At 44.3% G+C, this 25428-nt stretch overlaps 1 protein-coding gene across 3 annotated transcripts; it reads right to left on the bottom strand.

The window, feature by feature from the left end:
• Positions 1 to 2: 2 nt before the first annotated feature.
• mlc1 (modulator of VRAC current 1) lies at positions 3 to 23544 on the bottom strand. 3 transcript variants are annotated; one of them, XR_013963987.1, is made up of 13 exons: positions 23278 to 23544; positions 21892 to 22223; positions 18673 to 18762; positions 17330 to 17383; positions 16681 to 16782; positions 16307 to 16408; positions 15759 to 15830; positions 15502 to 15618; positions 8806 to 8862; positions 7934 to 8056; positions 5880 to 6041; positions 1969 to 2109; positions 3 to 143 (listed from the first exon to the last, which is right to left on the bottom strand). XR_013963987.1 is itself a non-coding variant. In XM_080762504.1 (12 exons), the coding sequence occupies exons 2-12, from the start codon at positions 22201 to 22203 to the stop codon at positions 5553 to 5555; spliced, it is 1272 nt and encodes a 423-aa protein (XP_080618630.1). In that variant the 5' UTR covers positions 22204 to 22223; positions 23278 to 23543; the 3' UTR covers positions 3455 to 5552. The 3 variants fall into 3 exon arrangements, 2 of the variants coding, with proteins under 2 accessions (XP_080618630.1, XP_080618631.1); XM_080762504.1 differs by lacking the exons at positions 3 to 143; positions 1969 to 2109 and adding an exon at positions 3455 to 5633 and having other exon boundaries at positions 23278 to 23543; XM_080762505.1 differs by lacking the exons at positions 3 to 143; positions 1969 to 2109; positions 18673 to 18762 and adding an exon at positions 3455 to 5633 and having other exon boundaries at positions 23278 to 23543.
• Between the last annotated feature and the right edge of the window lie 1884 nt (positions 23545 to 25428).

Genomic DNA, 25428 nt, shown 5'->3' with positions numbered 1-25428 from the left:
TTTGGTCCTCCAGTCTTGTTAAGACCGACCTCCGTCCACCACACACACACTATGGCAGTTAGAAGAATGACCAGAGCTTAGGAGTTGACCTTGTACTCCTGACGGGCTTCAGTTGTTGGCTAAAGTCTGTCGCAGCACCTGTCCTGAAAGACACAAGTTGATAGACAGTTTCATTTTTGTTACATACAGTAAAATCCTCATCCATTTATCTATTTGTAACCCGAGAGTGCAAATGGAACCGATTGGATGGGTCAGAGTTAGATAAGCTCTCACAGACATAATGATGACAGTAGTACAGTAGTCTTTCAGATTAGATATCATTATGCATAATGTGAATTTAATTTGGTTTAAATCTCCGGCAGGCATTCCTGCTTCCTTCTCACATTTTCTGTCATGCAGCCTATAAAGTGTGTGCCACTAACAATCACTCAAAGATCGACGTGGCGTGAAATCACAGCGGCCGCACGGAGAAATTGCTGTCTTCTTAATTCAAGGACACTGAAGGACAAATATACCCTCTCTGGCGCAAGAATGCCCATAGGCTGCACTGCAGAACGGATACTGTAAAGTGTGTCTGGAGGAAATACAGATATTTTAGTGCATAGCGAAACCAGATTTTATTATGTTGTCTTAAAATGTGTTTGATACATTATTTATTGATCTAAACTCTTCCCCTCCACTTCAAGGCAGTGACTATACGGAACACGTCAGGAAGTCAACCTTAATATCAGTGGGAGGAATGGGGTTGGGGGGGGGGGCTAAAGCCCCCCTGGAGCCATCCCTGCTATATGTCTCATCATCTATCTCTCTATCTCTCCCTCACACATGTAGACTGCTTCCTTGTTAGTGGGTAATGAGTACATTTGCAGTCATTGGGAGTGGATCTATCCCACAAAGTTTAATGAGCACAAGAGACAATTAGCATATTCCAGTCAGAGGCTTACAATAAGTAATACAATTATAAATAAAGGATAATTTTTGTTGAAGTATAATCATTTTCAGTTTTAGATTGTAATCGCTGGAATCAACACTTGTAATCACTTCTGATGAATTTGAATTAGGCATAAACCAAATAGATAGAATGTTATGTCCTCTGAACGGATATGTTGCTTGGTTGAGCAGGTTTTCCAGTCTGCCAGAAAGCTCAAGGACTTTGCCAAGGAAGCTCAGAGGAGAAACCAACTTTACATAATCACCGTTTAAAGGGGCAATATCCTATTTGAGATGCTCTCTGCTTATGGCAGCTCTGGGGACTCATACTTGGCAGTGTTCCAGTGTGACAGATAATACCCCACAGTTGGCCATAGCTACAAGTGTTTAGAGAGGGAATCTCGCATTTCCTGGGTAATGTTGCATGTCAGTGGGTTATGAGATGCCCTACATTACAGACAGATGCAGTTAGCCTGCCGAACGATGATAAATGGACCAAGAGTATAGGCAGACGCTAGAGCATGTGGGCTGGTATTTCTTATAGGCTATATACTTCTGACGCCAAGATTTAAGTTCATTGTAGGCTACTCACAGCTATAGCCAATGGAGAGCTGGCTTTCTTTTTGCGATGTTTACGTCTCTGACTCTAAAACATGTCAGTCAAAATGTAGAGCTGTCTGAAACCGGATCAATTAGAGACGTTGCGGTGAACTGCAGGCATAACGCACAACCCGTTTCAGGTCCAAAGCGGTGGACAGCTCCGAAATAGCCTATAAAGACAAGATTCAAACCACCCGAGTGAGTGAGTGAGTGAGAGACCGCCAGAGTCGCTTTACCGGACTTGGACTTCGAGAGTGCTATATACGGAATACCTGTGTCAGTTCAGCTGTTTACCTGTCCACGTCTGTGTATGACAAGCGCAGGGAAGCCACGCTACATCCCATGGCGCACTATTATCGTTCCAAACGCATACGATTGTTAAACCTCATTCCTATTCGCAGTGTTGGCGGTGGGGGAGAAAATAATAATAATACTCACCAGTCTTGTCACATCCCCGGCGAATCAATCGGCGATGCAAGAGTTAATCTGCAGTGCGGGCGAGCCGTTCCAGCGTGTATCCGGGCAGCACACCGGTTTATTCCGCCTTTACCCCAGCAGCCTCCCCTCCCCTCCCCTCCTCTGAGGTGCAAAAGATGAGATAACACACAACATGCAGTTGTTCATGACATCCATGCTTGCAGCCTACTGTATACCGTCCTAAATTCAAACCACATCAAGTCCAATAGCTTACAACCACTTATTGTCAACATATTATGACAGGCAGTCGAAAAATACAAACCGAAATTGTAGCCTATACGCCAATGCTACTATTTGGGCACCCATATTGAATACAGCAGGCAACCCTTATCCCACAATAGATTACCACCGAACAAACGAGCAATGACACGGAATGACACGAAAATATAGGCTGTTGATGTCTGTTGCGCCTATGTCCATTATTTATGTAACTGTCTGGGACTGTCTCACTCTCAATGCAATGCATAAACACCTGATACTTTGGGATAAGTTAAGTATAAAGTATATGCTCAGAGCAGAGGTGCTCAGTCACAAGCAAGTATTGCAAAGTGCACCCAACAATGAACTGTCATTCAAAGTCGATATGCCACTTCTGAGTTGTGACTGGGGTGTACGGCATGCACAGTTAATCCAATCATTTAAACTGGTAGCCTAAGTATCCATCTCGCTTTTAATAGGCAGAGCATGGAAACGAATGGTTTCGTTTTCTTGAGGTGAACAACACGTTTACTTCAATCGTCTTTGAGTTCCCATGCAACGAACGCGCAGAAGAGGCGCGTTCCAGATGAGATGAGCGTCAACTCTGAGCTATAAAGTCACAGTTCCTCCACCTCAGCCGGTTTCCACCGGTTAGAGATGCCGCTCCTCATTACGTCTTCCAGTTCCAGGGTCTCTCTCTCCGCACTGCATTGTTCGTCGCAGAATCTCAGAGATTCTCTTTCATGCTCTCGTCGTCATTAACTCTGTTAGCTTCTTGTCATGGTGGCATAAAGACTACGATAGGTGCGGTAAAACCAAAACAAATGACCAACAAGCGAAAGTGAATGTTGATGTTCAGCTTCCACTGTGTGCTGTCCATGGTGCTGGAAAAAAGGGCGCACGCACGCACGCACGCACGCACGCACGCACACACACACACACACACACACACACACACACACACACACACACACACACAACTTATGTCTTTCCACCACTGGTGCCGCAATTAAAGTTGCCATTTAAGGGAAATTAATTAACATACTCTGAACTGAATGAACCCCACATATAAGCACTGTTCTTACACTGTGAAACTTAATTGTATATGTTGGCAATTTGAAAACTTTCATTGTGTTGAGTTCTGTGATTATTATTGTCTCCACCAGTGTAAATTAAAGTTATATTCATAAATATAGCCTACGTTGCATTTATAGATAGACTATAGCCATTAAAATGATAAACACACAAGTATATATGAAATATTTTATTTTAAAAAATCAATAAAACAGAAATTAAGAGGTTGACAATGCATAAAATGTTAACAGTAAAATAAAAATACTATTGTTTACTTATTTCCACAAACATATTCAGACTCAAACTAATCACGAACCTATAATGTCTCACAGTAAAACACTGTGCTGATTGACAAATACATGTGGAAGGACACACACAGGCCTAATAAAGAACCAAGACCCAGGTCTTATTATTGATTGGTCATCAATGGGGGAACTGGAATGTGTTTGGATTGCATTTATGCCCTATACTGGCCACGGTGCATTTGCACACATTTTATTGTGTACTACACCAGTGATTCCCAAACATTTTCATTGCGAACGCAGTGAGCACTTACTATGAGACCTAGCAGATCATATCTGTCTGTGTGTGTCTGTCTGTCCCGCTATCCAAATATGGAGTGTGTTGCATCAGCAATCACTCAGCTCCATATATGGGCACAAAAGGGGCCAGGTCCACTCAGCTCCATATATGGGCACAAAAGGGGCCAGGTCCATACAGTAACAGCGGGACAGACACACAGACAGACAGACATGATCTGCAGGGTCTCAGCTGCGTTCGCTTCCCGCGTTTGCGCGTCTTACTGGTGTAGAGGCCCCCAAATGGGTCCCTTAGAGATAGGGTGAGAAGTTCAGTCACGTGGGAGAGACTCGGAGTAGAGCCGCTGCTCCTTCGCCTGGAAAGGAGCCAGTTTAGGTGGTTCGGGTATCTGGTTAGGATGCCTTTCGGGAATCTCCCTAGGGAGGTCCTCGATGCACGTCCCACTGGAAGGAGACCCCGGGGTAGACCAAGGCACAGATGGAGGGATTACATCGACTCACTCACTGGCCTTGGAACGTCTCGGGATCCCCCAGGAGGAAGTCACTAATGTTGCTCTGGAGAGGGAATTCTGGAGCTCTCTGGTGGAGCTTTTGCCCCCGCGACCCGACTACGGATAAGCGGTTGAGGATGGATGGACCCCCATTTGAAGAGATAATGCCAGGGACCCCATAAGATCTTTACGGCTCTTGCAGTGATTTTCAACCCGTTTAATTTCAGGGACCCCCAGTTTCACATGCATTAGTTTACAAATGGAATCAAATGGACCCAAATATCATTTAGCTGGGGACCTCCTGGTCAAGGACCCCTGGGGGTCCCAAGACCTCACTTTGGGAACCACTGTACTACACAATAAAATACTGCTAATGTTCAGGATGTGGCAATATCATATAGCTGGACTTCCCCTCCACATAGTTTACCAGAAAGTTAACATTCAATTACTTTTTACTCGACATACAGTTGCTACCTATAAGTAGCTACATCACTTTCATCACAGGTCTTTATGAGTGACCGGTATTCACCATTGGCTCGGTAATTTTATTGTCTATGTTCGTCTGGTGTTAATTCAATAATTGTTTGTGTTTCCAAACAGTCAGGTTTACTCCATTACGCCAATTTGCTCCACTCACTCCCACTGTATGCATATATTATTAAAGGGGCATTTTCAACATTTTACTATGTCATTAATATACCTTAGAGCTGGTGTGTGGAAATAATAAAAAAGTCCCCCCATTCTGTGTTTCCTAGAACTGTAGGTCTGAAAAAAAACCATTAACATTGTGAATCACATCTTGATGACAAAGATGTGATTCACAATATTAATGATTTTTTTCAGACCTCCAGTTCTAGGTATATTAATGACTGAATGTTGAAAATGTGTGCTATGCCCCTATAAAGTAAGTATAAAAACTCATATCACTAGCAATACCTGCATATAATATCACCAAATCTCTCTCCTTTTCACTCCTCTCTGAACTCAATACTTAGCTGAATCTCTTGCCTTTTCTCTAGCCTTTGCTCGAATGTTTCTGTCTCTATGTATTCCTATGCATACACTGTCATTACCAAAGCTCTTTATTCCTGTTCCCTCTTTGTTCACCTTCCTTAAGCCTGATTTACTTAATCGTGTCACTCGGCGGAAATAGCAGAGTATTTCTCACAAGGCGTCACAATGCAGTGTTGTGAGCTCGTAGATCTGCAATGTACGATGGGTATAAATGATGCATTGCATGCACTCATTGGGCCATTTGGACCACCACAGCCTTCCACGCCTGATCTTTGTCAAAATCCTGCAGCGTTACACAGGGCACTTGGTGCTGAGGGGGGGAAACAGAGAGAGAGAACAAGAAGGGATGGGAAAGGAGAGATTGACGTATATATATGAAGCTTAACGATTTAAAACCTTTTAAGTAATCCTTTTTTCCCCCTCTATACCAAAACACACCAAAAATAGCAGATCATTCTCTCTCTCTCTCTCTCTCTCTCTCTCTCTCTCTCTCTCTCGGGAACCACTGCTCTAAAGGGCAGGTGTGTAAGTGTAATGTGTTGTATGTATACCATACCATGGATTGTTGGGATGGGGACTGTATGCCGTCCTCCCACTCTGCAGCTCCCCTGCGCAGCTGACTCTTGTAGGCTGCACAGTGCACCACGGTGGCCAGAGTCAGAACTGCCTGCACCAGCAGCAGCGCCATCAGAATCAGCAGCAAGATGTCATAGGATTGCTGGGGACACGGGCGCGCACACACACGCACACGCGCGCGCACACACGCACACACACACACACACACACACACACACACACACACACACACACACACACACACACACACACACACACACACACACACACACACACACACACACACTGAGCAAAGTACATATTGAGGATAAAAATCACACCCATGTGAAGTGAGGGGTGCTAATGTATTAGTCTAACTCATGTTACTATGATTAGGTGATGTAATGGTGGTGTAAAACAAAAAACATGCAGACATTAAACTCTCTTTCTTGTTAATGGCATTTTATTCATCTGCCTGGGGCAATATGCATTGAGAGAGGCCAGACTTCATCTGCCTGGGGCAATATGCATTGAGAGAGGCCAGACTTCATCTGCCTGGGACAATATGCATTGTAAAGGCAAAGAGGGGTTTGATTACTTTTCCATTCGCTACACTTGGTCTATTGATGAAGGTGTGTATGTGTGTTCATGTCAAGGTACGGATTTGTTTATTTATATCCATGTTAATACATTTTTCCATTAAAAACCTGCACTGTCCACATGTTTCACACAGTCTTTGCTAAATCGTTACTTTATCGATTTAAAATCATTGAATCGTATCGCATCGTATCGCCATGAATGAACCAATATCGTCCATGCATCGCATCGTCAACCATTATATTAAATTGTGATACGTATCGTATCGCTGTGTGTGTGTGTGTGTGTGTGTGTGTGTGTGTGTGTGTGTGTGTGTGTGTGTGTGTGTGTGAGAGCAAGCATAAGCAGTATAATATATACACTGTATAGCTGGAGAAGCCCTGGGGGTCCCTGCCCCGGACCGGACCCCACTTTGTGAAGCAGTGCTGTAGATGAGAGCAGAGCTCACCTTGGCCCTGGGTGTCACTGTGAATCAGTGCTGTAGATGAGTAGAGCTCACCTTGTGAAGCAGTGCTGTAGAGGAGAGTAGAGCTCACCTTGTGAAGCAGTGCTGTAGATGAGAGCAGAGTTCACCTTGTGAAGCAGTGCTGTAGATGAGAGCAGAGCTCACCTTGTGAAGCAGTGCTGTAGAGGAGCAGAGCTCACCTTGTGAAGCAGTGCTGTAAAGGAGAGCAGAGCTCACCTTGTGAAGCAGTGCTGTAGATGAGAGCAGGGCTCACCTTGTGAAGCAGTGCTGTAGAGGAGCAGAGCTCACCTTGTGAAGCAGTGCTGTAGAGGAGCAGAGCTCACCTTGTGAAGCAGTGCTGTAGAGGAGAGCAGAGCTCACCTTGTGAAGCAGTGCTGTAGAGGAGAGCAGAGCTCACCTTGTGAAGCAGTGCTGTAGAGGAGAGCAGAGCTCACCTTGTGAAGCAGTGTTGTAGATGAGAGCAGAGCTCACCTTGTGAAGCAGTGCTGTAGAGGAGAGCAGAGCTCACCTTGTGAAGCAGTGCTGTAGATGAGAGCAGAGCTCACCTTGGCCCTGGGGGTCACTGTGAAGCAGTGCTGTATAGATGAGAGCAGAGCTCACCTTGGCCGTGGGGGTCACTGTGAAGCAGTGCTGTAGAGGAGAGCAGAGCTCACCTTGGCCCTGGGGGTCACTGTGAAGCAGTGCTGTAGAGGAGAGCAGAGCTCACCTTGTGAAGCAGTGCTGTAGAGGAGAGCTGAGCTCACCTTGGCCCTGGGGGTCACTGTGAAGCAGTGCTGTAGAGGAGAGTAGAGCTCACCTTGGCCCTGGGGGTCACTGTGAAGCAGTGCTGTAGAGGAGAGCAGAGCTCACCTTGTGAAGCAGTGCTGTAGAGGAGAGCAGAGCTCACCTTGGCCCTGGGGGTCACTGTGAAGCAGTGCTGTAGAGGAGAGTAGAGCTCACCTTGGCCCTGGGGGTCACTGTGAAGCAGTGCTGTAGATGAGAGCAGAGCTCACCTTGGCCGTGGGCACGTCATGCAGGAAGATCTCTATGAAGCTGAGGACACTACAGGACAGGAAGCCAGAGGCAGAGAAGAGCAGGGGAGATGTCACACTGCTGATGGCGATCAGCACCTCCACCTGGGAGATGGGAGATTAAACATTATGCTCAGTGGTGGAAAGTAACTAAGTGCCTTTTCTTATAGTTACTTTCTGATCTAAAAGCTCACTCTCTCTTTCTCTCTGAAACAGAGCATATTGTTACAGCCCGGACTGTTTGTTCTTCCAACCCTCTCAGAACAACCCTAAAAGTTGGTTCGGAAGTCTTCTTCTTCTTCTTCTTCTTCGCTCGCTCACTCGCACACACGCACACGCACACGCACACACACACACACACACACACACACACACACGCACACACACACACACACACACACACACACACACACACACACACACACACGCACGCACGCACACACACGCACACACACACACACACACACACACACACACACACACACACACACACACACACACACACACACACACACACACACACATCTGGGCATCTCACAACTCACAATTCAGTGAAAAGATAGCCGATCTACAAGCTCACAATAAGTCACAACGACGCGTTGTGAGTTTGTAGATTCTCAGCTAAGAGATTGGTGTAAATGGCAAAGTGTAGGGAACCACCAAGTAGACCAAGTAGCCTATAGATGAAGTATATTTGTCACTGTTGGGTGGAAACTTCATATGTCCAAAATACAAAAAGTTTAAATAAAATAGGTTTCTGCCCAACATCAACAATATACATGTAGGGTTTAAGGTGTTAATAGCTTTTGGGACGTTTATGTTCACACACAAATAATAAAGTAATGCATACTTACCAGACATTTGTTGGGGTATTCTGACACAACGTGACTTGCGATAGCACTGGGGAAGCACTGCAAGAGATTAAAGATCAGATGTTCAGTTGGGGCTCTGACTACTCTGTGTAATGTACCAATAAACTGTTCCAACAACTCAAAGAGAACATACTCAGAAATAAAATCAAACTCTATTGTTCTGTATGCCTCACAAGATGACACAGACCTTCATCAGTATGCAAACACTGCTACATTTGGACACTGATGAAGGCTGGATAGCCGAAACGTTTGTGACTGTCATCATTTTATTTGGTTTCCGAGTGAGACCCCCTTCTGTTCACTTTGCGAGTTGAACACCTATGGGTATTAAAGCCCTATGGTGTCATGCAGTTTGACAAGTAGTGAAGATAGCTGATCTACAAGCTCACAATGTGAGGCATCCTGAGCTTGTATTAAAAATTAAAACAAAAATCAGGGATGAATGCATTGTACTGTGGAGGACCTCATAGAGTTAGTAGAGTTTAGTTATGATTTCTACCACCAGGTGTCAGGCATGCATGGGGGCAAAAATGGCTCTCAGTTTTGCTTCCCTGTACTGATTAACTTCTTACCTTGTTACCTTCAACCTTGTTAGTTGTTTATAGTCACTTTGGTTCTATCCTATACCATAAAAGCACTGACAAAAACTCACAAAATGGGCAATTCTTTCTCCCTATGCCACTCAAGATAATAAGTCTGCCTATATCACAGTTTACCTGTATGTATCAGAGCATGTGAGCATGTGGCGTCCCACAAGGAAGCATACTAGGGCCTTTACTGTTCCTAATATATGTAAACGACATGACTTCAGCTTGTGACTGCAACTTGTTCCTGTTCGCAGACGACTCAGCACTGCTGGTCTCGGACAGGAACAAACTGCAGGTTGAAAAGACCCTCAGCTCTGAACTCGGTAGAATCTGCACCTGGCTCGCTGATAACAAACTATCCTTACACCTGGGAAAAACTGAATCCATTCTCTTCGGATCAAATAGTAATCTCAAAAAGGCAGATGGCTTCTTGGTTAGAGTTGGTGATGATATTATCACACGGAAGGATCAAATTACCTACCTAGGTTCCATCCTGGAGGCCAATCTTTCCGGTGATAAGATGGCCACCAACGTAATCAAAAAAGTCAATCAAAGAACAAGATTCCTCTACAGGATCTCCTCACTGGTCGACAAAAACACCTTGAAGACCTTAACAGGAGCCCTTGTACAAGGTTTCTTTGACTATGCATCCACCTCCTGGTACCACAGCACCTCAAAGGCCCTTAAAACAAGGCTCCAGACCTCCCAAAACAAACTGGTCAGGCTCCTACTTGGCCTCACCCCCCGAACCCACCTCACCCCTGCCCACTTTGACAGGCTGGGATGGCTTAGGGTCGACGACAGAGTACAGCATCTTGCAATGGGTCTGGTCCACAAGATTAGATACACCACCAAGATACCCATGTACCTGTCTAAATACTTCCTTAATGTAAACGAAGTCCACACCCACAACACCAGAGGGAGTGCAACAAACCATGTACAACCCAGATTCGGCACAAACAAGGGACTAAATTCTTTTCGCTCCTATGCGACCAAAATGTGGAACGCCCTACCAACAGTCATTAAGACATGTGAATCCCTTGGCTCCTTCAAAACTGCTCTCAAAGGGCACCTACGGATGGCTGCAATTCGAAACTGGCCTCTATAAAAGCTGAATTTGTATCTGGATTGTACTATGTTTTTGTATGGACGTGGTGTTGGGTGCCTGCACATATGCACACATGGCATCAACGCATGGTGTTGTGTGCAGGCGCCCTACACTCTGTCTTTGTACTATGGATTGTACTATGTTTTTGTATGGACGTGGTGTTGGGTGCCTGCACATATGCACACATGGCATCAACGCATGGTGTTGTGTGCAGGCGCCCTACACTCTGTCTTTCGTTTTCTTTTCTTTTATCCCCCTGTTCCCCTCACTGTATATATACTTTTTTTTCCCTTTTCGCTTCCTATATGATGAATTCCTGTTCTGTTCTTTAACTACATAGAAGTGTCTATTTGTTTGTCTCTAAATGTTTTGATGAATTGAACAATGTGGACCCTGTTGTAAACAAGTGTAAGGCTTAATTGGGTCGTCCACTCACAGTTAACAGTCTTTGTATTGAGTTTGTGCTTGAAATGTACTGTAATTCTGCAAACTGTTAATAAAGATTTCAATCAATCAATCAAAAGCGGAGCGGCCGATAATTCCGCTCTTCGCTCTCGACGGCTTTTGTTACGCTCGCTCCGCGCTCACGTTCATCTCCCCCCACACCGCTCTACGCTCGCTCCGCGCTCACTTCAAAATCCACCCGCTCCGCTCCTCGCTCCGCTCCGCTCGCGCTCACATGCTCTGTTGTAGCCAATGTTCCCCCTAACGTGCGCCCGTGCGCGCACATGGCCAAATGCTCTCGCGCACAACTGAAATCTGTCGCGCACAGACACCGACGCTGGTGTAAAAAAAAGTTATCTTTAAAAGAAAAAGGTGTTCCCCCCGAGTATCATCTACATTACAGTAATAATATCTATCCCGAGTCGACATTTGCCCACACTTTATTTCTATTTACAGTTTTATTTAGACTAGAATTTCGCCCGGCTTCGCCGGGCTCATCCCAGTGTCGTTGCAATAACAGAAAGTGTTTTTTATTTCTCATAAATACGCAAACATGGTGAAACAACTACAGTCACAGAGAGCAGTGGCAAGGTAGCTGCTGCCTGCTAACGATGCAAACAACAGCCTTGCCTGTCGTGTGTGTGTGTGTGTGTGGGGGGGGGGGGATAGCACTAATTTTCGACATTTTACTGTGTCATAAATATGTACATCTGTAGCCTATATTGTGATTACATTTGACCGTACATTTGACTCTTGTGTTATATTCTTGTGAAATATTCAGTAAAGTATTGTGGTGAAATATTCACCCCAAGTTGATAAGATATGCAGAGAATATAATAGCAAGAAGCCCCAGTTTGAAATGCATTAGGCCACAGACCCCCATTTGATACCATTTGCTCTCTGGGAAAATCAGGGTCCATTTGGTTCCATTTGTATGCTCTTGGAGTATGATGACTGTGCTAACAGTATTATCATCAAATATGTCTCAGTTTGAAGATTCAAAAAAACATATTTCATATGTGTGAGCTTGTAAAGTCGAACGTTCAACCTAGAGACAGTGTTGCCAAGTCTGATCATTATAAGCTACTTTGGACTTGTTTATCTATTGGTAGTCCTTGACATGGAAATGTTTGAGTTCCACTGCTCTGAAACAACATTAGACAACAAAGTGTGACAGTCAACACTATAATTGATTATTTTAAGACTAATTTCCGGACCATTTCTGATTTACCTACTTTGAACTGGCCTATTAAGATTTTTATAGACCTGGTTGCTTGTTTCACTCTCACATCCACGATATGTGGCAACCCTGGTCCCTGGTTTGTTTTGCGTGTGGATGTTGTTTTGTGTTGCTTTAGCATCTTTAGCACAGTATCTATCACAGGGTGCAGCAGCTGCTGCTGTCATGAAAACGCAAGTTTCTGTCCCAGAAGCTCACGTTAGGTCTGCGCACACTGTACGTTGCTATGGCAAGCTGTCATCAAATGCTGCTAACGTTGTGGTCAGCACTGTTAGCATGTGTGCTATCAGGCAAAAGCTGAGATAGATATAAAACTACTGGCCAAAATGTCATACAAAACACAACCCCTCAAATCGGAATGTGATTGTGACCTACAGACCATCATGATTTGCTTGCTGGACCTATAAATAATTTATTTGCATTAAATTGCCACTCGCCTTAGCCTGCATGCCTATTCTGTGTCTCTGTGTGTGTGTGTGTGTGCGCGTGTGCGCAAGACAGACGTGCGTGTGTGTGCAGGCTGAGAGCTGCTGACTGTGATTGACGTGTGAGCTGGATAAATCAGTGAGAGTTGGAAAAAGCGCACGCAGAGCCAACTCGCAGGCAGTGCCTCAGGCCAGATGCCTGAGAATCGGCACAGGATTCTCTGGGTCACCAGTGTTGGTGTGACACACACGGCTTCCACATTTAGCTTCATACTGGGTGAAAGTGGCGTTCCAAAAATTATTTTTCCCCTCGGAATTCTTATTCACAATGAGATGGAGTTGAGGTGTTTGTGTTTGCTTGCTGGAGCTATAATTAATGTATTTGCATTAAATGTCCACTCGCGCATCGAAGTAAAAAGCAAGATGGCCGATTGTGAGACTGAAAAGTAGCTGTGGGGGCGGGCCTGGAGGGCCTATGAGAACACGGAACAGTGTTGCCAGGTTACGGAACAGTGTTGCCAGGTTTGCGAATTGTAAGCGAGTTGTAGTGTGTGTAAGTAGCCTGGTTAAAAGGCCTTGTTTCTGCCCGTGTTGGGGCAACAGAACATGTCGACCAGTTTCTGTCAACCGCTTTTGGTCAGGTGACCAACTCCACAAATGTTAAATTAGATTACACAGGCGACTAGGCGACAGACAGGTCTCCTCCCCTCCTTTTTAGACTTGTTGTTCTCCTCTCCTCTCTTCCTGTGTATTCTGCGCCGTCTGCGGGGCGAGGAGGACCTTAGGTGGAGACGTAACGAGCAGGCAGCACTGCAGTCAGTGCTCACTGCTCAGTGTTAATGAAACCCCAAGAACCAGATAAGATCACGTTGCGCCTTGGACCCGTGTGTTGATGGGACATTTAGATTTAAAAGGCGAACGGATGGAAATGTGTACAAAAGCACGGCTGTGCGCAACAAGGAGAGAGGGAATAGCGTTAGCGTCGCATTAGCTGGTTAGCTAACGTTGTTATCACTACTACAGCACAACAAGCCTCCAGTCCAGTGTACTTGTGAATGAAACTATAGTAGTTGATACACCAACAAACTCGGTCTTAGTGTGTGACTGTGTGACTGTGTGTGTGTGTGTGTCCCAATAAAGTTTTTAGGAGAGAGGCAATGATTGATGTAAACTGCTAGCCAAGCTTGCACAGTGCCGTGCCGTGTGCACTGAGCGGCTCGGAGCGGTTCGGAGCGGAGGACAGTTCTCGCTCCGGAAGTCAATCTGACCCATTTAAAAACCCGCTCCGCGCTCACGTCAAAATCCCCCCGCTCCGCTCCTCGCTCCGCTCCCGCTCCGCTCCGCTCACATGCTCTGGTATGTATATGACATAATGTAATTCCAATGTTCTAGGACAAGGCTGCTGATCTAGTATGTACATATATGACGGTGTAAACATCCCTGGGTTGCACAGGCACATACAGTAGCTGCTTCGAAAATGTATCACGTTGTCTTACCTTATACGAGTCTAGAGTCAATTCTACAATCCAGTATTATTCACCCCTTGGCTGGGAGTTTTAATCAATCATTTGAAAACACTGGCACATCATAAAACACATCATGGATTCTGACCCAACACTGAACAAATATTTAACTGCACAACCTTGTATTGCCCACAAGGGGACCATCCAATCTGAGAAACATACAAGTAGGCTATGGTGCAGAGCCAGATCACTGACCCAGCACCAGTCTTTACACACTATTCCTCACAGGATGTGGTACATGCCAAGAATGCAATTTCTCACACAAAGCCACTACTTTAAATCACCCATGAACAGGAAAACCGTTCAACAACAACTTCAACAAGGGTGTCATAATATGCAACACCAACAATATGATATGCTCAGATGCCCATGTGGCCATACCTGGTATACGTCCGAGAAAATACCCTGTAGGCTACAAGACCACTTAATTAACACTTTCAACATGCAGTCCCCATTTTTGGACATGTCATTATAGTCGTTATTGTATATATTTTACATATTTTGGTTTGTAGGCTGACCTGACAGACAATTAAGTGCATACATTTTAAGGGGATTAAAAAGTGATACACTTGTCTATGTACATTGTACAAAGCTACTGATATGGAGCTTTGTAGGCTACATATCGTGTGTGCAATTTATATGTTTTATATTCAGTACACAGTCAGACAGTTACTGACTGTGTCTACTGTTATTTCAGTCAGATAACTCTGCCATGTCAGTTTGACATGTGGGTCTTGCATAACACTACACCCACATAGTAATGCAGTTTATTAATCCCTCGAGTAAATCTGACTAATTCTGCGATCTACGTACAGTATCATGAGTGTATTATCTGTGGATCTATCTAATATGGCACTGGCTCAGGAGGTAGAGTGGCCAATCTGGCCATCTTGGAATCGGAAGGTTCCTGAATTGAACCCTGGCTCCTTCTGGCTTTGTGTTGAAGGGTCCTTAAACAAGACACTTAAATCCTAATTTCTCCTGATGCACATGTTGTTACCTTGGTTTCCTCTGCCGTCGGTCTGTGGAGTGCATGTGTGAATGAGTGTACGTACTCTACTGTATGAAGTATCTATGATGTATGACTCAGCCTGATCCCAGCCCCACTGACGTCCTTTATATAAAATAAAATTAACTGGTAAGTGGAAGAAAAAAATGAATAGAGGAGGTAGTTATTTTGCATACAAAAGAACACACAGATCATTTTATAGAGAGCTACACTACACTACACTATACTCCTCACCCTAACAAGCAAAAAAAATGAAACAGAAATACAAAATCTGATAACACGGTACAGATTCCACTCCAGGCACTGCCTGGATATAATGAAAGCGAACTTAAGAGAACTTACAGCCACCAGGATCCAGAAAAAGGTGACAGACAGGTAGGGTCCAGGCAGCAAAGCGTCCATGTTGAGAGCAATGATCCCCCCGAACACAGCAGAGATTCCCACGATTATTTCAATCACCTGTTGAAAGACACTACATTACATGGATGATATGATAGTGGAGCCTATGCTAGTATGCTTGGTTTATAGGCTATAGCCTACTTGGCTGCAGGTGCAATATCTCACTCATCAGAGCTGAAAGCTTGGGTTTCCGTACTCACAGAATAGGCCTTAAGGAGTCGAGTGGGGAAGATGGCAGGGGTTAAAACCACTGGCCTGTCATACCTCACCGGCTGGATGGAAGGGATGAAAGGAAGATTGAGTGGGATGCAAGTGATTAGATGGAGAGAAAGAGAAGTTCAAAGGAAAAGAGAACAGAATATATGACGCACGCACACGCGCACACGCACACGCACACGCACACACACACACACACACACACACACACACACACACACACACACACACACACACACACACACACACACACACACACACACACACACACACACGCTTGTTTGTATGCTTGTTGTTACTTATTTCTTTAGATTTAGATACTGATATTTGCACTATTCTCCTAGGAGAATAGTGCATTAGTAGTGTATTAGTTTTTGTATGCATTAATGCATTAGTTTTTGTATGCTTGCATACAGAAATGACAAGAAACCTACATCTCTCTATCTCTAATCTCTTTCATTCCAGTGCATTCCAGTGCTCATGCTAATTTAACTCTCAGACTTCCATTAACACTCAGGATATCTGTGTGCACCTTCCTATGGCTGCAGCAGTCCTCAGCGGAGCGGGCCGACAGGATGACAGCGCTCGCCATCAACACCTCCAGTACAATCATCAGGATGAGGTTAAAGTTGATCTGCACAGGAGAGAGATAGAGACATGTAGGAAAGAACACGCAGAGAGGGTAGGAGGGAGGGGGGGGGGGGACGATATAATGTAAACAGAAGGAACAGTATAGGCAGGCAGTGGGCTAAATGAAGGAGGAACCATACTGTTTTTGTATGAGCTGTGTTGTATGATAACAAATAACCTGTGCAATAACTGCTGCAGCAACAAGAAGGGATAGACTCAATGGATAATATCATAATAGAGAATATAATAAGATATAGAGAATATAATAAGATTTACATTGATAGCAGAGGGGTTCAGAACCAGTTTACATCCAAACCAGACTAGGCAGGTAGTCGTCACGGCAAAGGTTGAGACGTACACCACCTGGAAATCTGAGACCTTGGAATGACAACAAAGATGACATTAGAAAAGTATTAATTTCCTCAGAAAAACTTCTATGAAAGACCTACAGAGCATCAAACATCGTTGTTGACACTTCCCACCTCTCTCACAGCCAGTTTTCCCTCCCACCGTCAGGGAAACGATCCAGAAGCATGCATGCCAGAATGGCAAGGCTGCGAAAACAGTTTGTTTCCCCAGGCAGTCAGACTTCTGAACTGTCTGAGAGAGAGAACAGCATGCCCTCTCTCATTAACCACCGCCCGCATGCATTCACGCACGCACGCACACTCTCACACACACACACACACACACACACACACACACACACACACACACACACACACACACACACACACACACACACACACACACACGCTTGTTTTTATGCGTGTTGTTACTCTGAATTATTTATTTAGATTTAGATACTGAGATTTGCACTGTTTTCTATAGGAACATTAGTTTTTGTATGCTTGCATACAGAAATGACAAGAAACCGCTCTATCTCTAATCTCTTTCATTCCAGAGGCGTGTGTTATTCACTTACTGCCAAGTGTCTGTTCTTGGCGATGGCAAAACTTGCAACTGCTGCAGGAATGCCCTGTGAAAAATATACAGCGACAAGCAGCAATGAATGGCACATCATACACTTGGCGTGGAACGGTTGAGCTGTTTAGCACCAGTGGCTATGTTTGACAAAACAGTCAAATGTAAACTGAACAAGCTACAATGTGAGCTTGCTATCACAATTTTGTCAAGAGAAATGAAGGTGTTGCAATGCAATTGGTGTCTGCATGGTTCTGGTTGTGAGCTTTCAGATTGTCTATTTTTGGTGCACAACACGGCACATACTGTAAAATATATTCTTTGAGACATACAGTATAGGCCTAATAGGGTATTTGTTGTGAGCATGGCCAACTCCGCCTTTGTCTTGGAGGTGCAAACAACAAAGGTTATCAGCACAGTTCCGCCTAATGGGCAGAAGTGCTGAAAACCTGCATAAAATAAAACGGACGAACTCACATAATTATGTTGATTCCCTTGTATTCGCACTTATTAGGGCAGCGCTCCTCCAGGGACCACTGGTGGGCCCTGAGGAAATTGTAAGTGGGAAGTCCACAACACTGGTTAACAATACTCCACTGTTTACTGCTTCAACGTTTCGATCTCCTTCAGGTATAATAACATATTATTCCAACCCGATGGAAACGTTGAAGCAATAAACCAGTGGAGCTGACTGAGTATTATAACCAGTGACTTTATATTTTCCTTCCTGTATACCGTTTGTCCAGCACCTGGGCTAGAGTGGATGTGCGTGCACCATCACCCCTGCAATTGTGAAAAGTGGGCCCCCAAATAATCAGCAAAACACTATGATTTTAACAATATAATATTAAACTGGTTGGAATAACGTGTTCCTTCCACACGCTACGTCCAACCAGGGAAACTCCCCCCTGTCAGGTGTAAAGGAGCAACTTGGACACTCAGGCATGAAGGAAGCATGAGTTCAAGTCCGTTGCTCTCCCCTTGTCCCCCATATATGGGGACTAGGTTGGTGGAGGGTGTGTAGAGCCCAGGATCACATTAGATGATTGACACAGGGGTGAAAAATGGGTTACAAAATCGTGGGATAAAAAAAATATATAAAAAAAACCCAATATAATATTAAAATAATAATACTATTTATTCTCTAAAGGTTGGATTAATGATAGTTCCATTGATCTAGCTCCCCCACAATCAATTGATCATTAAAACAAACTGAAAATAGAAGTAGAGCGTTCATTTAGGGGACAAAAAGTTAGAATATTATGATTTATGAAGATACTGTAGTGAAGGTTTCTGCCCGACAGCAACAAAATCAGGCATTGCAGTCATGTGATGGTCACTTACAGAGCCCGCAGCACAGCGCAGGTAGTCCATGGCGACAGGAAACACATTGCCCAGGTACAGAGAGAAGCCAGCTGTGATTAAAAGGCTACCCTGAGGACACACACATACAATACATGCAACTAACACCCATACAGTATGCATGCATGCAACACTATACACACCATGCAAGCAAGCTCACACACACACCCACACACACACACACACACACACACACACACGCTTGTGCGTGCGCACACAAGCCTGCATGCACGCACACATGCACACACAGAATTCATGCACGATCCAGGCCCACACAACAGCAGCAGCAGCAGCAGTGTGTACACTGCTGACACTTCAACACTATAAAATAAAGCATTATGATCATTCATCATCAGCAGCCATGTGCACAAGCAACAATCAAGAATATATACTGTAGCCTATTTATGTAGCCCACACTTGAACTAAATGGCCCTTAGAGAGAGATGTATATCCAGTCTGAGTTACTGTAATATAGCATCTATATACACAGGATAGTTAAAATTAGCCGTGAGCTTGTACAGTAGTATCTACTATTTAATAAATCTAAAATCACACATGAAGTAAGGGGTGCCTGTTTGTTGTTGTACGTCACAGGGGTCCACAGAAGAATATGAACCTAATGTTTGTTTTAAGCATGCCCACCCGGGGCGTCATGTGTGTTTGTTTGTTTCTTGTGAAGCTTTTTCAACATTGGTTACTGTTTCTTTCCTTTTTTCCATTCTGGCTCCTTTCTTCTATGAATTCTCCGGTGCCGTTTCAATTTACTGTTTTTTTGTTAAGCTTTTTCCACATTGGTTACAGTTTCACTGTTTCTCTCCTTTATCCATCCTGGCTTGCTTCTTGTATGAGATTAGTTACACACAAGATGTATTTATATAGGCCATATGACGTCTTACGTTGTCATAGTGTGCCCTAAACAAACAGTAAAGTCCATAGACTTGGCTGCCATATGACGTAATCTTCAAAAGCCATGTATTGGAGGGGCTAGCGCCCCACAAAAATTATCTTGACGCAATGATTTTATACAAATGGTGGTCCTGGTCCTGGGGTTGATTATTACTGTACTCCCCTTTTGGTTGAGTATTAAAGTACCGTAGATTGGTTTGGTTTCTCATGCAGGAGAGTGTGAATATAGTTCAGTCAGACAACTCACGAATAGATTTAGTGTGCATATGATATTTGACTTGGTGTTCGGCTCTGCTGCATTTTATCCCTGCTCAGTGCAATTAAACACCATCATAAAACATTAAGAGCAGGGAGATAGATATACAATAAAACCCCTATGGGGAGCATAAATAACAGAGCCCACTGGTGGTGCTGGGAGCAAACATCACATAACAACCAGGAACCATATGCAGAGGAAGGCAGGAAGAGCATACAGTCTAGAGAGCTTAAGTAGCCCGCCCAATTGGTCAGCTGACTGCCACATCAGCGAATGACGTGTGGGACTTGCAAAGTTGCACACACTTATACCACCCTGGGCAAGACCTACGCTTAAAAGACTATCAACGGAAGTGCAGGATTTTAGCGGAAGTATCGCCGAAGGAAATGACGTTGATGCTTTACAAATCAGTTTACATTCTCCGCGAATGAAACAAGTATTGTGATTGGTCTGGAAAATATCGTATCCGGGGGAAATACATCTGACGGATATTCCGGAGGATACAACCGCCGATAGCTTCTCTGCCTTAGGTTGTGACCAGGTTTTTCTTTTCGCAGATAAGTAAACCTGGGACCGAGGCTACACCCCTTGAGTATAGTATGCGCCTTTGAGCACGGCATGAACTCCCTCGAGTATGTCTGACTGAACTAACTCCGCAGGCTACGTCTCATTGCTACTTTCACATGACACTGTTTTTTTCCTAACTATTCAATGTGGAAAAACACAACAAGATTCCTTGTTGCCAAAAATAATCAAACTTTTTAAAGATCAGGGTGCTATAATTTTTGTTTAAGCTTTGACATTTTGTGCAGAATGGCTTTTTATACACAGTAAAATCCTCAGTGTTCACTTATGCATTTGTAACTCTGAGAGTGCATCTATAGTCCGGCAGCCGGGGGTGTGAAGTGGGACATTTTATATATAGTTTTCTTTTGTTTTGGCCTAAAATATTGTCTATATAGGGGGTTATATGTGACCATTAACAACCTATATAAGGCCAACAAATTCAAACTAAGGGGGTTTCATGATTCTGAATCCATTCCAAGCATTAGTTTTGCACGAAAAACACATTTGGGCAAGTGGTGTGGGCCGCCAAGTTTGAATAATGTGATTATTTGAATAATTACTGCTTTATTTTGTGATTTGTATTTTGGTTTCTACAGATCATGTATATATTATATGATTGTTAAATTAACTAATTTAAAAGGCATAAATAAGTTTAATTCATTGTTAATTCATGGTGATGTGCTTTAGGTTAAAAAACAATGATGTTACTGTAGCTTTAAGAAGAGAGCTCTGGGTGTCTAACTGAGATCTTAATTGCAATTGCTAACACCTGAGTGTGTGCAGGTCAGGGCAGATTCAGTTAATTATCACTTGAGTGTTTGTAGGGCAGTACAGAGGCAGAGTGTGTGCAGAGCAGTACAGTCAGTTTGTGCACAAGGCAAGGTCAGAGCAACACGGTTTTTTGACCGTAGTATATTTTGAGTTTGAGAAGCTCGTTTTTGATTACTTCTGTATTAAGGAACACATTTTTTGGAATAAATCTTTTTACATCCTGTGAAGTTTTTCTACTACCTAGTTTGACATGTAACATACTACTTGGTATGGTTACATTATAGCCTCGGACACATGCATTTTCCTTTCAAAGGAAAAGAAAACTAGGCTCATCTGCTGCAGGTGTAGGTGCGTCTAGTTTCTGACGGCTGATGGAAGATGCCTATGCCAGGCCCATAGAAAGCGTACTCTTTCAGGCTAGGTTACATATAAGACCCTATAAAATAAATGATGAATGTATTGTATGTATGTATATATATATATATTCATGAATGTATACAGACAATATTGTAGGCCAATAAAAAAAACTACCAAATTTCCCACTTTGAACAAAAAAAAGCCTGTTGGCTACCGGACTATAAGGGTCCATTTGGTTCCATTTGTACACTATCAGAGTTTATACAAATACAGAGGATTTTGCTGATATTTGGCTAAATGTATAGCCAACAATCCTCCCGTCCTGGGACCCCCTACCCTCTCACCCCTATGAGGACACTGTAGAGCCAGGCCCTGTAGCTGAAGCAGGGGTGCCTTAGGGGCTCCGGCTGGGACAGCTGCAGGTCACTGGCCCTCACGTCCACTGTGTAGCTGTCCCGCTCCAGACTCCTTCCCCTGTTGCCTCGCCGTTCCAGCGTCCCATTGAGGCTCAGGGTGTGCCTCTCGAGTGCGGGCGTCCCATTGAGACTCGGGGTGTGCCTCTCGAGTGTGGGCCGCTCCATGGTGGGCACGTGGCTGTAGGTGAACTCCTCTCTGGTTGAAAGCTCCTCTCGATGCATGGCGGAGGCTGGAAACATGAGTCTCCCTCACCAGGAACCTAGCAGGTCAGGCATGCACAGTATACGTTTGAGGACCTACTTTTAGCCCTACAAGAGGTGCATGGGGCTCACAGTTGGTTGGACGATCCGTCAGTACAACTCTTTGGTTCAATACAAGGTCCATAAACAACAGAAAAGGCTTGCACACCGACATATGAACGTTGAGGCAAAAATATAGAATCAGTTAGTAAGTTAGAAATGTGCAGAAAAAGACAGTGGACGTTTTGGCCATTGGACCATCATCAATACAGAATGCAGGTTGCATAATGCTGGCTTTAAGCAGGCAGTATAGCCCTATTAAAGGTAAGTTAACAAATGGTAATGAAGCTCATAGAAGGCACACGGTGCTATCAATCAACCCATTACCACTGTTGAGGCCCAAGGGTGCAAGAAAATGTACACACCCCATACAGGCATGTTTGTTTGCTGTATCATACAGCAAGCAAACAAACATGAATCAATTCAATATTGTCACATCACTCTTAAAAAAGAGATAACTATACAATTCTCACTAGAAGCTATACATTACAATGTATTGTTGCATGGGTGCATTCATGCTTTTTAGCCCTGCTATTGACTAGCGTGGTGCACTAAGAAGGGCAAAATCAGTAAGTTCAAAATGTTTCTTCTGGTTGGGCTATTATGCTCTTAATTACTCTTGTGTTTAATGCATCTGAAACTAAAAAGTGCACTGACATAGTTAATTCAAGAATAAGTCTCAAAGAAAACACATTATGCTGAAGTAAAGGTTAACTGCATGCTACTCTATTGTGAAGTATTTCAAAGACAGCCCCCTTGCTCTTGCATCCACCAGCTGAGGACAGCCCTGATTTCAGCTACCCACTTTTTTCCTCCATTTGCCAGGTTCCTGAAAACCCCCTAGCTCGTATCTTGTTATTCTCCTCTGACTGATTTATACTCCGTTGTGTCTGTGCCGTGCACATAACATAGCAGATCTACAAGCTCATAGCGCATCACAGTGCACTGCGACGTGAGCTTGTAGATCACTCTATTTTTGATGAGAACTCAAGTTTACTCTCTCAAACCACTCACCTGTTGCAGTGTCTCTTGTAGAATCTCCAACAAGATAATCTCCAACGGGTTATCCTACAACAACATGACTGACATCAAATCACCACATACAACACAGCTCGTATTTGTCTGCGGCTCTTTTTTCCAATCCTCATCTCTCTCACACTTCCACTTCTCTTCTACCCCCTTTCTTCTCAGTCTCCCACTTGCTCTCCCTTTCCCTCTGCCCCGGGCGTTCTTCAGAAAGAGCTAAAACGTTTGTTGGGGGAACAAAAACACATGGCTCTTTTAAATGCTGCCTGCCAGTGCACTCTGTGCCAAAGAGAGAGATGGCCTGTGAATTACAAAGAGGGGAGGACGGAGGATGAAGGGCCGGGGGGCTCGTTCTGGGGGCAGAGCCAGTGTGGCAAACACTCTTTTAGCCTCCTGCTTGCTGACACTCAAACACAGGCAGGCGCGTGCACGCACACACACACACACACACACACACACACACACACACACACACACACACACACACACACACACACACACACACACACACACACACACACACACACACACACGCACACCCACACGCAATGATGCACAACAATGCACAAACTAAATGCCAGTACAGTACAGTGCATTGCTTTTGTGTGGGGGCAGCCAAAGCCACAAATTAACATATGCATCATCAATCAGTACACACACGCATGCACACGTGTGCGCACACACGCACACACGCACACACGCACGCACGCACGTACACATCACATAACATGTATGTTGTCAAACAATTGGCTTCAGTCACTTGGCTAAAAATGTACCCCTGCCCCCACGTGACATTCCCCCCACACTTCCGTCGTGGTTATTGCTCTGCTTCACAACACAGTAAATCACCATGTATCCAGCAGGGCTTTGAGAAAGGCCTGGAGGGGGACTTGCACAGTGTTAATCACATGGCTTCCTGCTAGACAGTCTGATGTAGTTAATCCCATGGAGAATGATTTGAGAATTTGGTAGCACTTTCTATGAAGCCTAATATTTATAATGCATTATAAGCATACTTATACTGCGTTAAAATCGGATTATAGGAGGAAGCTTTTTAAGCTCTGGTGGTTTTTCCTTCTGTGTGTAGATCTGGTAGCGAGCATTGTTCAAGCTCTTCATCCCATTACAGTGCAAGGAAGAAGTCTGTACCTTAAAAAATACAGGATGGTCACTGTGAGTGGCATCAGCACTGTATTCAGACCAGGTATGACACTTCCCAGAAGTACTTTCAGTGCAGATACCTTTCCCTTTCCATATGGGTAGGATACAGAATCACATCCTGATAGGGCACGCATCCCCAGGAGCCCTGACAGTGGCACTGATGTCCAGGATGGTGCCATCCCATGTCTCCTGCATCTGCACTGCAGAATGAACGTTGGCTTTCCAAACCCAGTACAGTAGCAGGACAAATACATCTGTGTCATCGCTTACTATGCGTATGGTGGCTGCCCCTGCTCCAGCAGCTTGCAGCATAGCTAATGAGGATGATGTCAGCCTCCTCGTGGTTTACGATGCAGTCCATGTTGTTCACAAGCAGGATCTCATCAGCAGTGAAGTCATTATGTGCACAGAAGGAGTGATAACTCGCTGGATAACTGCATTTTGTTTGATGTGCTCTTCATCACAGCTTCTCTACGAGGAAGAGGTGTGTTGATTTTCAACTTGTACTCGGTTGTGTCAAACCCTGCTCGTCTTCTCCTCTCATGGTCTTTTGCACTGGGCGCATCACTGTAATGGTCAAAGATGACAAATGTCTCATCAGTTCCAACTGCAGTGTAGGCTTTGGTCCCCAAATGTACTTGCCACAGGCCAGACAATGTGGTAGAGCAGCTGACTTGCATCAACTAGGTCCGGACATTATTGGGACATATAGCATTGCTATCAGGTACTCCCAATCTTTTAATGACAGACTTGTCATCTCAGGCAGCCATATTCATTGATCAGTGATGGTGGAACAGGACTGAGCTCATGATCAAAGACATCTTTCAAATCTATGCTACGCTGCTGCCCTACCTACAACTTAGAGTCGAGCAAAGAGGATCTCCATGTCATAGATGGCCTTGCCGTTAACAGTCACAGCTTTCTACATCACCTCCATGGTTTTGACTCTCTTCTGAATAGTTTCAGGGTCGGCATTAT

Source organism: Protomyctophum bolini (assembly GCF_963924005.1).
Source record: "Protomyctophum bolini genome assembly, chromosome: 4".
Taxonomy (NCBI): Eukaryota; Metazoa; Chordata; class Actinopteri; order Myctophiformes; family Myctophidae; genus Protomyctophum; species Protomyctophum bolini.
The sequence above is the reverse complement of the archived record's forward strand: the minus strand, read 5'-3'. Positions and strand labels throughout refer to the sequence as shown.